General features: G+C 36.3%; 1 protein-coding gene, 1 non-coding gene and 1 pseudogene across 6 annotated transcripts in view; 2 read left to right on the plus strand and 1 right to left on the minus strand.

Moving 5' to 3' along the window:
• The window catches only part of Grid2 (glutamate ionotropic receptor delta type subunit 2), a 1,406,062-nt gene that overhangs the window by 1,153,195 nt on the left and 232,214 nt on the right, over positions 1-20,653 (plus strand). For all 5 annotated transcript variants that reach the window (XM_041638370.1, XM_041638390.1, XM_041638352.1 and 2 more), the window contains one exon: positions 19,684-19,879. In XM_041638370.1, coding sequence (XP_041494304.1) covers positions 19,684-19,879 — 196 coding nt within the window. The remainder of the gene's footprint in view (positions 1-19,683; positions 19,880-20,653) is intronic.
• Positions 1,396-1,502, plus strand: LOC121443761. Its single transcript, XR_005973701.1, has one exon. It is a non-coding gene; the product is annotated as a U6 spliceosomal RNA (small nuclear RNA).
• LOC121432365 lies at positions 8,233-10,708 on the minus strand (annotated as a pseudogene).

The following is a 20,653-nucleotide window of genomic DNA, read 5'->3' on the forward strand; positions in this document are numbered from 1 at the left end:
TTGGGGGATAAGAACTAAAGGAATTTAGTTGTTAACTCAACAAGAGAAAAGCTTAAAGGGTGAAAGGAACAAAGTATTACCTGAAGGAAAATCACGTGTGGGTAAGTGGCTAAGAGCAGAATGACAGGCTTCTCTGAGACAGAGTTTGGGGTACAAATAAGACAGGTTTTCCAGGAGTTCAGTTTTATAAATCAAGTCAGTATTTCTGGCACCTCGAATCCAGTCATGCAGTGCTAGTGATAGCTCCTCATTGTCCTCCCATGTGATACCTGAGGGATTTTTGCGTAACAGAAGTTAGTATTAATCATCTCCTTGGAATGCATGGGAATTAATGAAGTACTACATGGATTTTTAAGTATGTAAAGGTTCAAAACTTCATTGTCCTTTTTTTGTACTCTGATGAATTATTTGAAGATATCATTTTAGTGTAAATCAGCTGGTTGGCTGTCAATAGTGACATAATAAAATGCTGGCCACAAATTTGGAATAATTTTACAGTCATTATTAATGTGTTGAGGTAAATATCTTTATTTTTTCATGATATATTATATAGGAAATGGGAGAACTAGGGGATGATTGACTTGACAGCATCGCAGAACCTATCTTAAGATAAAATGTCCAGGCAGGTTTGGAATTCACTGTGTAGACTGGACTGGCCTTGAACTCACAGAGATACCCCTGCCTCTGCCTTCTCAGAGTATTGAGATTGGAGGCATGTGCCACACACAGTCCATTCCATTTTTGTATTATCTGTTTTGTTTTGTTTTTGTTTTTAAACAGGTTCTTCCTCTATAGATCAGGTTGGCTTACACTCAGGGATACCCTGCCTTGGATCCCCAAATGTTTGGATTTTAGATGCGTGTCACATACACAGTACAAGAATTTTTTTTCATAATATAAATGAATTTATTTGTTCCTTTATTTTTGCTTTATGCTTAATACTCTTAAGAAATAGTGAACATTTCTGTAGTCCTCTGTCTGTTTATCACAGCCCATCTTATCCACTTGTGTGAGTCAGCCTTTCAATTTGTAAAGGAAATGTAGAACTGCCCATGCGCAGGCAGTCTGCTCTCCTGTGTTGTCTAAGATATTCACCTTTCTCAAGTGCATCTGTTTCCCACAGACGTCCAACTTACCTGTGCCTGTCTAACCATGTGAAGAAAAGAGAGATGCCTAAAGACTTTTCCGAGGAAAGTGGAAGGAAATCCCTAAATTTGCCAGCAATGGCTTCTGTGCCATTTTTTTGGGCAACTATTCCCTGAGGCCATAGTCCAGGAAACATTAGACCTTATAGAAAAAAGGTTTTTCTTGTGTGTATTGATATATGCTTTTTCTAGACCAAGAATATTTGAAACTCTGACTCGTATTTAAGTAGTTCTTAAAAAGAAATATCACTTGCTAACTTGGGCAGCACATGTACCAAAATTGGAACAATACAGAGAAGATTAGCGCGGCCCCTGCACAGGGATGACATGCAAATTCATGAAGTGTTCCATATTTTTAAACTGTGTTTTTCTAATGAGAGACAAAAAAGGAATGGATTAAGAGGGGAAGGGAGGCAGAAAGGAGCTGGGGGTATGAAAAACTTTAATCAGAATATATTCTATGAGAAGATAATTTCATTTCAAAAAAGGAACATGAGCAATAAATAAATAAATATCAAGTTGTCAGTGGTAGTACCTTCCTGTAATTCCAGCAGAGGTGAGGTGGAAGCAGCGGGAGAATCAGGAGTTTAAGATCAGGCCCCACTGGATAGCTTGGGCCACAGGAAAATCTGCCTTATGGAGTAAAATAAAAAATCATCCTAGAAGTGTTCAGAGCACAAGGAGTAGAGGCTACTTTTGTCTAGCATCCTTTGTAGTAACGCATAGGGAGGAATTCTTGAAAAGATGAGTGCTTCAGGATACATATATAGAGAAGGATGGAAAAGGGACAGGGAGATGAAGGCTAGATGGCTTAGCCACTTAGGACCTCTGCCAGCCCTGCTCATGGAGCTGTCCCCATGTCCCCCTTCTCAATCTTCTTCCTTTTTAGTCCTCACCTGGACTCTTGTACATCCTCATCTCTGTCCTGAAAGCTTTCCTCACTAAACTCTCTGTGTGTCTACACACACACACACACACACACACACACACACACACTCACACACACCACACATACACACACACACACACACACAGGCACACAAACACACACACAGAGCATGGCTATACTCAGCCACTGACTGTTATCATTCTAATTTACACTTTAAATTTTTCTTCTAAGGTTTCTTCTGTCTTTAGGCATGAAGGTCCCAACAGCATGGAGAAGAATAAAGACAGCACTTCAGTGTGAGAAACAATGTTTCCATTAAAGATACCTGGTGTTAGGCTCTCCATGAGTCACCCCATAACAGGTATTTTAAGCCAGTCAGTTGACCTCCAAGTAGGCAGCCTTCTTTCCATTAGAATGATTTGCCTAAATCTTTTCAAACCCAAAAACTCTGTATTATTATTAGGTTAAACAGCCCCTTATATGAGCTTCTTTCACTAACAGGCACATTGGCTGCCTGTGTTCCATATGTGCCTCTTACTAATGTCACTACAGTAGTAGTTTACAGAGCTATTAAATATGAGCCAAAACTTTGGAGTTTTTTTCCTAATGGACAATTTGTTTTTCTTGGTTCTCTCTCTCTCTCTCCTTCCCTCCTTCCCTCCTTCCCTCCCTCCCTCCCTCCCTCTCTCTCCCTCTCCCTCTCTCTCATTTTGGACTGAAATCGATATTTATCATACAATATGTCCTGATTACAGTTTCCTTCCCCTACCTCCTGCAAGATATTCACCCATCCAACTCCATGACTTTTTTTTCTCTCTCCTTAGAAGCAAGCAAGCAAGTAAAAACAAACCAGAAGTTAAAACAAATAAAGAAAAGGCATACACACACACACACACACACACACACAAAACTTATAGAAACACAAAATCAGAAACAATAATCTATATGGAATATACCAGTAATACTTAAAAAACTGCTGAGGACAAAGCAAAATTACACAGAAATTCTACAAGAATACCATTGAATTCACTTGTGTTGGCCAATAGTCATGGGATGGATCCTATACCTCTATGTGTGTGACCCCTTTACTCCATTGGAGAAAAGTAGTTTTTCCTTTGTATGTGATTATCACAGGCAAATAGATTCTTGGTTAGAGATGGGAGCTTGAGTCCACCTTCCCCCTCAGTACTTGGACTCCATCTGGCTTGAATGTGTGCAGGCCCTGGGTATGCTACCACATTCTCAGGGAATTCATACATGAGTCAATCCTTTTGTGTCTGGAATACACATTTCCTTGGTGTCATTCACCCCCTCTGGCTCTTAGAATCTTTCTGCCTCCTATATAAATCCCCGAGCCCTGAATGGAAGGGTTTCATGAAGACAGCCCATTGAGGACTGTGTTCCAAAGTCTCTCAATTCTTTGGACGCTGTACAGATGTAGGCCTCTGTATTAGTTCCCATATGTTGCAAGAGGAAGCTTCTCTGATGATGGCTAAGTGAAACACTGATCTATGTGTATGGCATAGTGTTATTAAGAGTCATTTTATTGTTATATTCCTTTCGTAAAATAGAAGTAATTGCTTTCCCCCTGAACCCATGGCTTTTCTGTTCTCAGGTTCTCGGCCACCTGGGCAATATCAGGCATGGTTCCACTTCACGGGGTGGATCTTATAGCCAGAGAGTGACTGCTGACTCCCACCATGTTGGTGCCACTATTGCACCAGCATTTCATGCCATCAGGTCAACATTGTATATTACAGGATTTGTGGCTGGGTTGGTGGTTACTTTTTTTTCCCTGGTAGCATGGAGAATATCTTCCAGTATAGGTACCATCTTAACTTCTCCAAACCCATTGAGCTATGTTGTATTCCACAACAGGGCCTTTCCATCATTTTATGGAGAGCAACTAATAGTCTTGACGATAGCCTGAGATGCATGCAAGTTTCTAAGGAGCCACTTTAGCAAACAATTTAATTGGATGCAATCCTTTACTAGCACTGAAAGCTTCATTTGGTAGTAAAATACTCAGCACTTTGTCTCCCTCATTTGGTTACTCCATTTAGATTTCTTTCACTATGTATATTTTAAGAAGGTTCTACAGTCATAGTTTTATATATGACCGCCTCAAATGATTTTTCACCTTAGATATCCCCCACATATTCTACTGCACACTCCCATCTTCCCTACCACTCACCATTTAATCCTTCTACTCCAGTCTCCTCCCTGTCTCTCCACACAATATAATGTACTTACCCTTGTTTGGGATGTTCCCCACTTCTCCTCAGCTAAACCTAAACCCCTGTAATTATGCTGATTATATTATGCCTATCAACAGATTAAACACTACATCCACATATAAAAGAATACATACAATATTTGTCTTTTTCAGACTATATTACCTCCCTATGAATAAATGTTCCTGATTCTGTATATTTACCTAGGGATTTTATGATTTTGCCCCCCTCCACTACCAGGGAACCAATATTCCATATGGAAATGTATCATTTTCCTTATCCATTCATCAATTAATGTACATCTAGGCTGTTTCCAATTACTGGATATTATGGGAAGACCATAAATGAACATGAATTAATACGTGTCTCTTAGAGTAGGATGTGGAGTCCTTTGAGAGTATAACCACTTAGTATGGCTGAATTTTAAGTTAGATCTATTCCCAGGTCCCAGAGGAAAAGCCATACTGATTTCCATCCTGACTGTAAGAGTTTGCACTCCTGTCAGCAATGGATGAGTGTTCCTCCTACTCTACAGCCTTGCTAACATGAGCTTTCATTTATTTTATTGATCTTAGCCACTAAGATAAAATCTTAAGGTAGTTTTGATTTGCATTTTCCTTGATGACTAAAGATGTTAAACATTTCTTTGTTTCTTAAACATATGTAGTTCACCTTTTGAAATTGCCCAGCTTAGTTCTAGACTTCATTTTTTAAGTTATTTGTTTTCTTGATGTCCAGTTTGTTTTTCTAAGTTCATTATGTGTTTTAGATATTGACCCTTACTGGATCTATGATTGGTAAAAATCTTTTCCTATTCTGCAGCTGGCTTCTTTGTCTAACTAATGATGTCCTTTGCTATGAAGAAACTTTTCAGTTTCATGAGGTCTCATTTATAAATTGTTGATGTTAGTGCCTGTTCTAACAGTGTTCTGTTCAGAAAGTCTTTTCCTTGGTATTTGGGTTCAAGATTGTTCCACATTTTCTATAATATTGAGGGTATCTGACCTTATGTTGATGTAACATGAGTGGGGACCTGTTTGTTGTTGGGGTTTTTATCCCACCCAGTACCCCACAACTGTTTAACCCAAAAGAAAATCACACACAGGTCTCCATAAATTATATGCTGATTGGCCCGTTAGCTCTAGCCTCTCACTGGCTAACTCTCACATCTTGATTAAACCATTTTTTCTGATCTATGTTAGCCATGTGGTTCAGTACCTTTTTTCAGTGGGGCAAATCACATCCTGCTGCTTCAGTGGTCTGGGCAGGAGTGGGAGTCATCAACTTCTTTTTCCTAGAATACTCCTGTTCTCATTACATCATTTCTATTTCCTGTCTGGTTTTCCCACCTATATTTCCTGCCTGGCCAATCAGCGTTTATTTAAAACATGATTGACAGATTACAGACAATTCTCCCACACCATGTTGAGGTCCTTGGTATATTTGGAGTTTTGCATTGGGTGATAAGTATGGAACTATTTACATTCTTCTATATGTACCCATTCAGTTTGACCAGCTCCATATTGTGAAGATACTTTTTTCCTTGTTTGCCAAAACCAGGTGTTCATAGGTTTATAAATTTATGTCTTGCTGTTTAATTTCATTCAATGAATCTGCTTTTATTCCAATACCATTCTGCTATTATTACTATAGTTCTGTAATACAATTTGATATCAGAGATACTGATACCTCCAACAGTTACTTTATCATTCAAGATTGATTTAGCTATCTTGGATTTCTTGTGTTTCCATATGAATCTGAACATTGTTTGTTTATTTCTGTGAAGAATTGTTTCCAAATTTTGAAAAGGATTGCAATGAATCTCTAGATTGCTTTATTAGGATGTTCATTTTCACTATCTTAACTCAGCCAATTCATGAACATGAAAGATTTTTCTATTTTCTGATATTTTCTTTAATGTCTTAAAATTTTTATTTACAAGTCTTTCACTTGTTTGGATAGAGTTATCCCTAGATAATTTTGAGACTATATTGTTTGCCTGTTTTTATTTTCAGTCTGTTCACCATTTATATACAGGAAGGCTACCGATTTTTGTGTCAATTATGTGTCCTGCTGCTTTACTAAATGTGTTACTCAGTTGTAAAAGTTTCCTGGTGTTTTTATGGTCTCTTGTATATAGTCATATTATCTGTCTATAATGATACTTTGACTTATTCCTTTCCAGTTTTTATCCATGTGATCTTCTTCAGTTGTCTTATTACTCTAGAAAAGACTTCCTGAATAGGTATAGAAAATGTGGACATTCTTGTCTTTTTCCTGTTTTTAGTGAAAAAGCTTTGAATTCTTTCCATTTAGGTTGATTTTGTCTTTGCACTTTTTCTTTAATGACTTTATGATATTGGGATATGTCCCTTGTATCCCTAGCCTTCCTAGGACTTTTATCATGAAGGGTATTAGATTTTGTCAGAGGATTTTTCTGTATCTAATGTAATAATCATGTGGTTTTTGCCTTTCAGTCTATTTATGCGGTGGGTTATATTTATTGATTTACATATGTTGAACCATCGCTATGTCTCTGAGATAAAGTCTACTTGATCATGGAGAATAATCCTTTTGATATGTTCTTGGCTTTGGTTTACTAGGATTTTATCGAGAATTCTGCATTTGTACTCATAAGGGATATGGGTTTCTAATTTTCTTTCTTTGATAGATTTTTGTGTGATTTTGTTGACAGTGTAATAGTGGACTCATACAAGTAATTAGTTAACATTCTTTAAGTGTCTACCTTGTGAAATAATTAAAGATATATTTGTGTTGATTCTTCTTTGAAGATCTGGAAGAATTCTTCCCTGAATCCACCTGAACTTGGACTTTGTTGTTATTTTTGGAAAGAAGGGTTTTAATTACTGTGCCTACTTCACCAGGAGTCTGAGTTTGATTTAACTTTGGTAGATCATATATATCAAGAAATTTATTCATTTCTTTTGAGTTTTACAGCTTGGTGGAGCATAGATTGGTTCTTTAGATTTCCTTATGTCTGTTGTGATGTCCTCTTTTGTCTCTAATTTTATTAATTTCACTAATTTCTCTTTATCTTTTTTATTAATTTGCTTAAGATTTTATTGATGTTATTGATTTTCTCAAAGAATTACCTCTTCATTTCATTGATTTTTTTTTGAATTGTGTTTTCTTAGAGGGGTTTGTTTTTGCTTTATTGATTTCAGCCTTAACTTTGATTATTTCTTGCTATCTACTCTTTTTAAGTGTCATTTTTTTCTTTTCATTCTAGAGTTTACAGGTGTACTATTAAGTTGCTAAGGTATAGATTTCCTCTTTTCTTTTTTAACAACACTTAGTGTTATAACTTTTCTTTTTAGAACTGTAATCCTTGTGTCTCATAGTTTTGTGAATGTTGTGTTTTCATTTTCATTCAATATTAAAGAGTTTTGAGAGTCTCTTTCCCATGCCTTACACTCTGCTGTGAGGCTTACCTCTGCAGTTTTTGTATGACTTCCTAATTTCTTAGTTTCCAGTTTTCTCTCAGTTTGAGTTTTCATTGACAATTTTATTTCTACTTTCCTATCTTGAACTTTTTCATTTTCAGTTTATTGTTTTTAAAAGACTTCATTAAAGGATTTATTCATACTTTCTTTGTGGTATTTGAATATATTCATAATTGCTATTTTTGTTTTTTTTTTATTTTTATACAGCACATATTTTACAAGTTTGTACTAATACATTCTCGTATTACAAAGGCAATTAAGAGGAAGAATCTTCCTCTTCATATTTGAATCATCCAAACACAAACAGAACTATACATTTTAAAAAACTTTCATTTGGGTAACAACAACAACAACAAAAGACAAGTAAAACAAATTCTTTTTCTTTTATTCAGATGGATATTGAAGTGAACTTAATTCATTTTTTTTAAAAAAAAAAAGCTTCTGAAGACAAAAAGCAGCTTAAAATCTAACTAACATGAATAAAAACAGTGCTTACTAAACTACTTGTCTCTAGCACCATTCTCTCTCATGCTTTGATGCAGGCTCTTCTCTGTCTCTTCCATTCTTGCTCTTTTCATTGGTCCTGATCCACATCGATGATGGTAATACTAGTCATCATCTTCGAATCTTGTTCTCCTGCCGTGAAACTGTCCTCTTCCTTTGGGTCCCCCAGCATAAAGAGGTCTGTTTCCCTCTCCTTTTCCTTTAAATCTGCGGCCTCCTTTTGACTTCCATTTGTTTAGTGATTCTTGCTGATCATCCATGATGTTTTTCATAGCTTCTTTTTCCGCATGTCCTTCTAGTACTTTCCAAGTCATCTTTTTCTTCCTTAATTGTAGGTTACCATTATTTGCACTCCTGGCTTTCTCAAATGCTTTCTTAGCTTTCTCTTTAAAGAGAATTATTCCCTCTCTTGCTCCTCTGACAAACTCAATCCATTTTATTTCACCGTGATTTGAGATAAATCTTCTCTACAGGTCTGGTCATCCAAGTCACCTGAAAACTTCAGTAAACACCCTATCTTTACTTCTAGAGGTTGTGTTTCAGCACTTTCTGACTTGTGTCTTCCTTCATGTTTTTGTTTAGCTTTTAATTTAGCTTCCACTTTACTCTGCTTTCTTTCTTCATTTTTCTTTGCAAAGTAATCTTTCTTAAAGAGTATTAACAAGCTTGTGTCTTTGTACTTGTGGCCAGGGGTATCCACAAACTTCTTTGCAGACTGAATACTATCAGACACAAATATTGACCCCTTAATTGTTTTGTGCAATGTTCGTCTCATCTGAATATTCAGTATTTGACCTTTATTATCTAGCCATTCTTTTATGTCATCCAGGGTTGCATCAGTCGGGAAGCCTTTAATTTAAAGAGTTTCTTATTTGGGGGAACCTTCCTGAGGAGGAGCTATTAAATGAGCAATGGGGCTACTAGAGAACATGGCCAAAAGGAAAGGAGAAAGCCTTTAGAGAGTATTCATTTCCTGCTTCTGAAAGAAGAGCATGTGTGTTTCCTATTCTCCTAATGATCCAGGTATTCACCAGAATGGGAAAACAAAGTTTGACTATCTGTAATAATAATCGATATTAACTGGTGGATGCTCCTTCCATTTTCTTGTTATTTTAATCTCTTCTTTATTTATTAAAAACCACATTACTTCCTATGATTCAACCATGCCATGTAACAGAGTCAGTGGAAAGGTTTTCTCTTTCATCTTCCTCCCTACATTTCATGCAAAAGTCATGGGCAAACAAGTCCTTCTCTACATGGCCACTCTTTACGAGCAGACACTCTTCTCCATTCCAGGTCTCCAAACTGCGGGAGTTACGGGCTATGCCCTCTGCTTCTCCAAATGCCTTTCTCAGTGCTGTTTGTTTGGATTTCCTTTTTTATTTTCTTGGCATCTGAATTTATTTCACAGACGAAGCAAAATGTTCTGGCAAGATTCACTGGAGGCATTCTGATACTTCACAGCTAATTTTGTTACAGAGGAAATTCCCAAAAACTCACTCAGAAGTGTAAACTCTACCTATTGAGTGGCTGGCAATGTAAATTGAATGTCTGATCATTTTAAGTAAAACTTTAATAGGAATTCTGACTTTCCACAATGAAAGCAATGTTTTAGGAAGAATAGATGAAAAAATAAGCCTGATTCATTACTGGCTGTTTTTCCAGACAGAAAACTTCAAAAGAAACAGAAATTTGCATCCTTACAAGATAGTCAAAAAGGTGATATCTCATAAAATGCTGCCTGGATGTGAGTGTAATCCAGTGTTAGAAGCAGTGAGGTGACAGTGCTGTATGACCTCAAAGGGAAAACTTCCACCAGGTTCAGTGAAGCATTCTGGTCTATAAATACATCCCAATGTGTGGAGAAGGAACAAAGAGAGACAGGAAGGAATGCAATGTTGGCTTATGCTATGAGTGTAGATGAGGCAAAAGACTATTTCTGACAGGAACAAAAAAAAGATAATCCAATTCTTGGGAAGCTCTTGCCAGCTAAAACGTCTTAATAATTGCACTAGGAACATAAGGGCACTCAGAAAATACTAACTAATGGCATGGTGGATGTGCCCTAAATTATACGCTCAGTCCTATGGGTTTAAGTGGAGAGGAACAAAAGATTTACAAATAACTGTCTAGGTAAAAATAACAAGGCAACTGGAAACAAAGAGACAAAGGTGATGAGAGGTTGTAAGATTTGGACAGTGTAAGGTACAGAACTAGTAACTGTTGAGTAAAGAGCAACACACACAGAATGGCTACAGGAAGGAAGAGGAGTTAGTGGAGAGCCTCTAATTGTTAGGGAAATGAGGGGGTGGCAATTACAGAAAGCATAAGAGGGAGCAACACAATGGTAATGGTACTAATAAAGTTGTTATCTCCAACCTCACAATCGAGTACTTAGGAGCTAATCACTAAGAACAGTGCCTTATATTCAGTATCTAATTCAAACCTCCAATCACCTTCGTACAGAAGCATCGTGTTTAATAGGAAAAGAAATTGCATTTAGAAAAGTTTAAATAATCTGTTCACAGATTAAAACACAAATTAAAACATTACGTCTTTAAGCCTATTCTTCTGCAAAATAAGAAGCTGCCCGGTATCAGGCCCATGACCATTTATCTCAATAGAGCCTACCTGGTCTCACCTCCTCAAGCTCATTTTCCAAACATCATCAGGATAGTCTTATTGTTAAAGGTTTTTACTTCCTTCTTGGATCTGAGTAACAGACTTCTATTGAGATTCTTCATTTTCAAATTTGGGTCATTTTACATTCTGGAAAGTCTACTTCTGAGCTTTAAGCATTAGACCTCTTCGCTGCTGTAGCCAATGGACAGCAGTGGGTGAGGGGCGCGTAGGTTCTCTATGGGTCACTGGTGAACCTTTCCAACTGTCACAGTGTAATCCAGAAGAGGTAACTCAGAGAGTATGGACATGGAAGCCTGTGATGGACTGGGGGATACGTGTCTTAGACAATATTTGTCTTTTCCTGCTGTCTGCTCTTTGCCTGAAGTTTCTAGTGCCAATCCTATTAGGCATGTTTCATCTCTCTCCCTGCCCTGAAGAAATATTCCTTCTTATGCAGAAACTTGAGCTGACTTATTCCATTCCATACAAAATGGGATTTGACTTACAATTCCCCACAGCCAGGCTGGCAGGTCCTACCTATTGATTGTTGGTGTATATTCCACACAAACAGCCTCTTTTTTGGTCAAGAAGAAGATGAAGATAGTCAGAAGGACATTGCTAGAAATGTTTATGTAGGCAACATCTGTACTCTAAAGGAAATCATGTGAAAATGTAAGTAAAAGCTCTCTGCAAAGGAACAGGGCAATAAATTGTAAATAAATAGTTAACAGTCTTGCATTTTAGAAATAAAACCATTCAGCACTGTATCTATTGTGACATGATTTTGTTAATGTCAAGTCATAGGATTTTCCCGGAATTCGCTGTGGAGACATTGAAGAGCACTCACTCATTTAGAATTGAATTTAGGGGAGAAATCCGACATTACTTCTTTGTACCCAGATGCCTGAATCTGTTCTTCAGTAAAAAGCCAGCTTATCTCTCTGCTAGGAAACAAATCCGCAGAAAGAAATTCCTCCCACAGTGTACAATGGGGCACTCTACAGAGGAGCAAGGCTGCCATCCCTCCTCCCACAAGAACCATAGCCAGCTTGGACTCTGGCCTCACTTAGGAGGCAGCTGTGCTCCTCTGCTTTATCCATTAGGAGACGGAGGCCCATAGGGCATTCTGCACATGCAGCTCCAAATCTACTTTTCTGCTTAAATGGCACAGCAGTTACTCTCTGTTGTTTCTGGTATCAAGCTATTGCCTGTATCAGAATTAATTTTAGATGTTTAAAGGGATTTTTAGTGCTCATCCTTCTCATGGAAGGAATTTGAGTTATCCTCGATCCACTCAAATAATTAAAATTTATTATCTCAGAACTGTCCTGAATACATAGAATATATGAAACATGCATGTTAAGTAGCTAAATAAAACTTACCTATCTTCTCTTAATATTAATGGTAGTCTGATAGGAGGTCGGTAGGGGAGTTAGAAAGAATGATGGTGAGCTGTTCAGAGTAGATCAATTAGCAACCAAACTATTTTCTGCTTTCCTTTTCATTCTGTTTCTTTTCATTTCTTTTCTTTTCTTTTTCTTACCATTCTCTAACTACAGATGCACACCACTGTTTAAAGTCTGTGTGAAGGAATTAGGGCACAAGGAGAAGGGGCGTCACACTTAATATTGTATGAGCATGTGAGTTTTATAGAGGAAACTATAATCACAGTTTTCTCTGAAGTACTGTTTCACCATTCTTTCTATGGCTTTGGAAATATTGCCTACAGAGACCAAGGAGGGAGAGAGAGTAAGGGTGGTAGAGAGGATCCTTAGCCAAGGAGAATTAATTTATGTTGAGTGATGCTGAGGCTATTTTGTGTTTTGAAACATTGACTCAGGTATATATTTTTAATATATATACATATAAATATATTATATATTTGTTTATAGATAATATAAATATTAGATAATAAAGATGTAATATATTTAAATATGTTGTATGTTCCCCCAGCTTTTGAGTTTTAGATATAATAGTATGAGGATTTCAGCTTATATAATAACTTATTCTCTTTCAGGGATTCATCCCTGCTGTTCATACTCAAAGCTCATGTTACATTTTTAAAAGCCATTTACAATAGGCATTTCTGTCTGTGGCGGCTACTCAGCCAGCCTATAACCCCATGATAAGCTATCTGTGTTATCTTCACTCCACTGCAATCACTAAATTTTTATCTCCTTTGGTACTATCTTGATGTGTTATAATAGAACAATGCTGAATCAGACAAGCTGTCATTTTTATTGCAGTCATTTCTCAAGGAAAATGTATATGCTGAACTTGATATCAGAAGGAGAGAACACAAACATACCTTTGTTCTAACTTATGAAATGCTCTGCTATTTGAAATTTAAGGAATGGTGGAAATAAGGTGTCTCTCTTCTTATATTAATATCTTTATATAGGCAATATATTAAAATATTCCTTTACAAATTTATTGTGTACGAAGCCATTTCTTTAAACCATTTGTAGTATAACTATATTCATGTTGTAAAGCTAATATCTAAAGTGAATTTATATCACAGAACTTGATTATATTAATGATAAAATATGTCAGCATTTTATTTAAATTCTCTTTTCATGGAAGACTAAAAGGAAACATTAATTTATCAAGCAATTTTGTATTAGTGGGACTATTTAGGAAAGTGTTTCTACATTTAGATGTGGTATTTGATTGTGAGCACATTGCATTCAAACTGAAGGCCCTGATAATGAAAATCAAGAGTGACCGCAGCTCTGCTGAGCATCAGCACGTGACCATTTTGTGCTGGTGGGGGTTCTAGGGAGCCACCATTTATGTTGTCTCCATCCAGAGACCTTCAGGCTCCTGGGAAGCTGTGAGCAACTACCTGGTTTTTATTTATAAAAGTTTGATGAATGAGTCCTTCTGTTTTAGCTATACAGATATATTTGCTTTGTCCTTCCTTGTACCCTTGATACTTTAGGGTACCCTCAACTACAAATGGGAAGTATATTTTAATACAGCTTTACTCCCATTATTGAAATGAGTAAACGTAGAGGAGACTGCTCTTTTCTTTTCCAGCCATCCAGACACACATAATAACACAGAAACTGTTTTAATTAATTACAGCATTGTTTGGCCTATTAGCTCTAGCTTTTTGTTAACTAACCCTTACATCTTAAATTAACCCATTTCTATTAATCTTGTATCACCAGGTAAGATTCTTTTCTGGCATCTATCTCCTTTGGCAGCTACATGCCATCTCTCTGACTCTGCCTATTCTCTCTATATATCTCTTCCATCCTTTCTATATTCTGCCCGGCTATTGGCCAAAGCAATTTCTTTATTAATCAATAGTAATAAAATATATCCATAGCATACAGAGGGGAATCCAATATCATCTCCCCTTTTTGTATAAATAAAAAGGAAGGTTTTAACTTTAACATAGTAAAATTACATGTGCCAAAAAAGGTTCAAGCAAGAATTAAAATTACAATATTTGGTCTATTTGTATCTGGAAAAATTAAAGAAAATATACTATCTTTGTCTTTGTCTTTATGAGTCTAAAGTTTCATACCTAATTTATCTTTTATCATAACTAAAGAAAACTATAACTATCAAACTTAAACTCTTCAAAGACCCCAAAATAATATAAAATTACCTAAGTAAACAAGAAGTGCATTTTAAGCAACCTTAAAAACTCTAGAATTGACAGAGACATCTCGCTGCCTGGACAGTCACCCAAAGTTCTTCTGTATCATTGAGGCATTCATCTTCAGCCTACAGGCCCATAGTATCTGGCAGAGTTTTCCATGAAGCGAAAAATTTTAAGTATCATTTGCTTTCTTCTGTGTCCTGCAGAATATCTGGCAGCTTCCTCTATGAAGCAGGAACCCTGAAGGACTGTCTCGCCTTCATTCAGAAAGTATATTTCAGCAGTCATTTTTCTGTGGGTCCTGTATTCCACTTCATACAACATACCATCAAGCAGTTCAGGAAAGAGCAGTTTCTTGCTCAAATGACTAACAAACTCCATAAGGAGCCTCTTCCATGCCCATCATCCTTTTGAAGTAATTTGTGCTGGCAGAAGCAGACATATCTCATTATTCAGAAAAGTCTAAGTTCTTAAAACATTTTAAATGCCATATTTTGTATCTTTAAAAGTGTTGAAGATTCTATCTCACTGATATATATTACTGTATATCTACAAAATCTAACTAACATGATTATTAGATTGACTATTATAAATGATTATTAATTAAAATGTAATTTTAATTATATGTTACATTTTATATAAACTGTATAAATATAATACCTTAAACAAGAGCATAAATACATATATACAGTATAACAAAAATCAGCCTTAAACTTTATATATCAATGAACCAAGGTCCATACCAATGCGAAGTATTCAGCTCGATAAAATATCCCTCTTTAAATGAAAAAAATAAATAAATAAACAATCATTTTGGGAATTTGGGCATAGTTTTCTCCAAACTGCTTCCTGCTGTTTGTTGGGCAAAGTAGTTTTTGCAGTTCACCGAGACCTTTTGAAGGGTCATGTTCCATTAAACCACATTAACCTGGAAGGAATCCACCGGTTCACATCTTCTGTGGAAACGAAAGCAGGACCTCTTTTCAAAGTAACATATCCTTAGATTCAAATTTTTAAGCCAAGATACCTTTAAAATACACATGTTAGTTAAGCTTAGCAACCTGTACAATGAAATATCTCTCTGTACTTAGCTAATTCACAGTCAAAAAATTCAAATAAAATACAATAATATATATAATCTTGATTCTTTGTGTATATTCCACTTTTACATGGCTTATTTTTCATTACTCCTTTAATCTATGATAATCTGTACTCTTTCATATTACTTTTATCATCCTTTAGGCTTTGTTTTATTTTTTAAAACCATTTACTTATTTTTATAACAATCTATACTCTTTTTTTCTCTCTCTCCCAAACCTATACATTGATCCAACAGTGGGACCCATTCAGAGGTTTTTTTTTCATCTGAGTCTGTCATTATTGTGTATGTGTAATCATTTTCTGACCAGGAGTGCTTTTTTTTTAACCTATTAAGTGGGTGTGGCTAGGAACAACTCTGTGGCCCTGTCTGTTTGCTCTGCCCAGTTCAACACGTCAGAGGCATGTTCACTGCCTCTGTGAGCTATGCTCATTGCCCCAGTTCCAGGGACACATGCATCTATGTCACCAGTAAGCAATTAGTGGCAAGATGCTCACAAACCCCATTTAAGTGCAGGACCTCACGAAAGAGTAAGAGTTTTGTGCTACCAGCATGAACCAGGAAACAGGCTCTTAGAGAAGTTTTCTCAGGTTTTGCTGCTATAACTGAGTCAGAAAAACTTATCTTAAAGGAGCCCCACCTCTGCTTGCCTCTAGCAAACAAAGCCCACCCGAGAAAAATGCTACTACCAGGAAGCTGTGCTTAACTCTGTTCTTTTGTGTCTAGAATTTCTTCTCAGGTTTTATATGGATGTAATGGCCCCACATTGGTGTGCCATTTTGTAGGAGGAGACTGCTCTTTTGTTTTTAGTCTGCCAGACCCAAATAAAAGACCAGACCCACACAGAAACCATATAAATTATAACATTGCTTGGTCTATTAGCTTAAGCTTCTTATTAACTAACTCTTACATCTTAAATTAACTTATTTCTAGTAATCTTTGTTATGCCAAAAGGCTGTGACTTACCAAATAAGGTTTTCTTCTGGCATCTGTCTCCTTTGGCAGCTACATGGCATGCCCTTAACTCTGCCTACATTATCTATGTATCTATTCAAGCCTGGCTATATTCTGCCTCGCTATCGGCTGAAGCAGCTTCTTTATTAACCAGCGGTAATAAAACATATTCATAGCATACAGAAGGGAATTCCACATCAAGTAAATGGCCTTCTTAAAACAGAAGTGCTATTGTCATAATATCCCCAAGACAGTTATATTACATTGCAGATATCGATTGCTCTGAGTTGTACCCTCCTACTGGCATTCTTTTTTTCCATCTTTCTTTTGCCCTCAACTATTTACTTGTATTGGATTTTTAGTTTATTGTTTTATAAAGAGTAAATTTAGTTTATTAGTTATAGGACATTCAAGAAAATTCTTAAACAGTGCTTTTTAAATTTATCATCTGTGCAACATATATGTAAAGTAAAAACAAATATTATAAGAATGTTATAAAGCAGAAATCTAAAAATTTTTATTTAAAGTATTCTTATAATAAACAGGATACATAATTTTTGTTTGAATCAATTTTCTGAATGCTGGAGACAAGTGAACTATAGGAGAACTCCAAGAACTCCATTCAATGCTAGCATTAGCTTTAAGGACGTTCAGGAAATCATTAGTTAACTCCATTTAAAAACACACTAAAAGGTCAGAGGTATGAATTACATGAGATTTATGGTCCATGCTTGTGAACCAAATGCCTTAGGCATTTATTCTTGTTTATAACACTGTATAATGTTTCAAACATCATTTCCCATTCCAGAGTCTATAAATTTGACACATGTCAGCATCAATTGTGAACAGTCTACCAAAGACATATATCACTTCTTAAATATCAATCATTAAAGTTGGGTACCCAAACAAATTAAGTGAACCCCAATGGAGTACAGTGTGTATTGTAGGTTACAAAGTCCACAGAGCTCAATCAAACCTAAAGGAGGAACTGAAGAAGAAAGATTGGCTAGAAAACTCTAGGGAGAGCTGGAGCGAGGTAGTGATAGTGATTGAGAGATACAATCAAACTATATTATGTAAACAAACTGAGGTTTTAATGAATAAATAAGTGAATAACTAAAAATACTTTATTAATTCTCTGAGAATTTCATACAATATATTATAATCATTTTCATCTCAAACTTTCACCCAGAACCACTAACTGTTCCCACATCCACCTTACCTTCCTATCCCTACAATCTCTAACTGCTCTCAGACACACATTACCACCCTACCCACACAATTTTGTGTTCTCTTTAAAATAACCATTTGGCTCCAATTTGTGCTCTTTCTGTATGTAAAGAAGCATGGCCAAAGTACCAGAAATCACACCCTTAAAGAAAACTGACTTTTTCTCTCAGTCTCTAAGAAGAAATCAACAGTCCATATTTCCTCATTTAGGGGTGATAACTCATGAACCCTTTTCTACTTCATTCTAGAGCATTTACTGGCCTAATCTTATGCAAGCAAGCACAGCTATCATGAGATCATCACTGAATCAGTCTTGTCTGGTTAGAAGACAGTCACTGGAAACCCCTTCTACAAAATCCTTACCAATCCACCTTTGTAGATTTTCTGATAGAAGTCTCCATTTGCCTGATGAAAGATACCACTATGGTGGTGGAATATTATGGAAAAAAGATGGATTTTTGTTTCAGTCTTCTGAATATAGAGTATGTTGTTTGGTCCAATGGTAGAAGACCAAGCCCACAATTGTCCAATTAAACCAAGCTGCATTTTGGGGGTGCACCTGTGACTGGACAGCAGACTGTTTCACCACACATCTTAATTTGAGAAGATAGCCACTATCTGCCTCCTGAAATTCATTTTAGAGGAGCGATGAGGTATATGCAGAGGCGAGATGTCTAACTGTTATACATTGTTAGAAAGACACAATGAAAGGACAGGAATAAGGGTAAAGAGACTTCAAGTGTTGATGAAGACAAACCTAGGGTCTAGAGAAGTATCAGCTAGGGTGATTAAGCATTTTCATTCCCTATAGTTCCCAAACTGTGATCAACCAGTGAATTTACCTGGTTTCTGTCCTACCATCTTACCTAGACATCACAAATAGATATTTCTTAAAAAAAAAAATTTAAACAAATAAATTTAAAGAAACAAACTATATAATCTTAGACAAAGAAATCCTATTTCTAGCTTAAAGGTTGTTTTGAAATTGTAGAGTATTATCATAAAAACTGAAAATATATTCAGTATGAAATGTGTCCTGTCTGGATTTAGCAAAAGCAGTCTTTTCTCTGTCTTTGTCTCTCTATTCCCTGCCTCTACCTGCTCTCTTTCTCTTTTCCTTTCCCAATTTTCTTCTTTCTTTCCCTCTCTCTTTCCTGCACACAGATACACAGACACACACAAACACACACACACACACACACACAGAGAGAGAGAGAGACAGACAGACAGACAGATAGAGAGGGAGAGAGAGAGACATACACACCCTAGATAAACCATAACCAGGGAAACAGAAGCTTCAGCATCTTCAAGCAGACGCCTGCCCTGTACTGAATCCTGTCTCTGTTTCTCTGGGCTGTGTCACACTGCCCATTTATTCTCCTTTCCTGTCTCATCAGGAACTTGGGTGAAATAGTGTAATGTGTGTACAATATTCCAGTGTCGATAATATATGTAACTTGCTTGACATTACATATTTTTCATGCAGAAATGACTATCACAAATACTAGGTTTTATGTATTTACTAGACTCCCAAAAATGTTGTTTATGTAAAACACAATTATGTTATAAAAGCATTCAAGCCTTCTCACAGAGGGAGACTGACAAACAAGTAAATTTGTCACTACTAATTTGCCCCTACTTTGATGAGACAGCTCAATTTTCCTTCATGAAGCCTCCGTACACAAAAAGCTTTAGTAACAAAACCTTCACCTTCACTTTGCTAACGATGGTTTCTATTGATAATTTGCCATGTGTAACTTAAAGCAGTTCTCCTTAAACATTGCATTTTAATATTAAGAAATCACAAGTTCAGAAAAATTGTTTTGTATCTGACTTTGGATGAATGGCTCTTGTGTTCCTTCAGTTTTATTTCTACTTAACCATATTCAGCATTCTTTCTTATGTCTTTCTTCTCTCCCTGTAACCAAGGTCTCTTCAGGATCTATCTAAGCAAACAGATATCCCGTATGGCACAGTCTTGGACTCTGCAGTCTATCAGCATGTCCGCATGAAGGGCCTGAATCCTTTTGAGAGGGACAGCATGTATTCCCAGATGTGGAGAATGATCAACCGAAGCAATGGGTCGGAGAACAATGTTCTGGAGTCCCAAGCAGGCATTCAAAAGGTACCCTGCACTTCATGAATAGTTTTCACCAGGTTGTTTTCAACACAGTCATGACTGAATTGACATTTATTTCTTTCTCTTTTATTGAAATTATGACATTGAACTTTCAGTTAAATAAATTATATTTTATTGTTTTAAGGAAAATCTCAGGGCAACTCAATGTTCTCTGAGAGAAAATTCCAGGTCCCCTGTAATGTCTCATCAATAACTTCCCCTGGAAATCCAAAGCTAAAAACTGATGATGTTATTTTTTACAGAAAAGGATTAGGGACTTATAAACATGATGACTAAATATGTTTTCCCAAGTCCATTCCAAATACCATTCATGTTATCCAATTCATTTAAATGGCTCAATGTGTTTTCTATACAGCATTTGTTCTGAAGACTAAAGCTTTATCTTTACCTGTGATTATCTAAAGCTATTTGGAAGAAAAATTTAATCTTGTTAACAAATACAGTCCCTGCAAATGACTGTTTCTGTTCTCCAAAGTGAAAATCTTTATCTGCTTATTTTTCTATAACCAGACATTTAGACGTAGATATATTTAAAAGGCATTGAGGCTTTTGCACATTTGTTTAAAAAAAAAACATTAAAAGCTCTTCTTCATTCTGGATGTAGTTTATTTACAAACAAACACAAACAATTCAGATCTCAGAAGCCTCCATGAAAGAACTGTACAGTATTTGGTTAAAATTATGACCAATAGCTAATTGTTGGCATTCATTGGGTGATCATGGAATGAATAAATGAACATATCAGGGCCATGACAACAG

Source organism: Microtus oregoni, unplaced genomic scaffold (genome assembly GCF_018167655.1).
Source record: "Microtus oregoni isolate MIOR12 unplaced genomic scaffold, Mior012 000002F_ref0000024, whole genome shotgun sequence".
NCBI lineage: Eukaryota > Metazoa > Chordata > Mammalia > Rodentia > Cricetidae > Microtus > Microtus oregoni.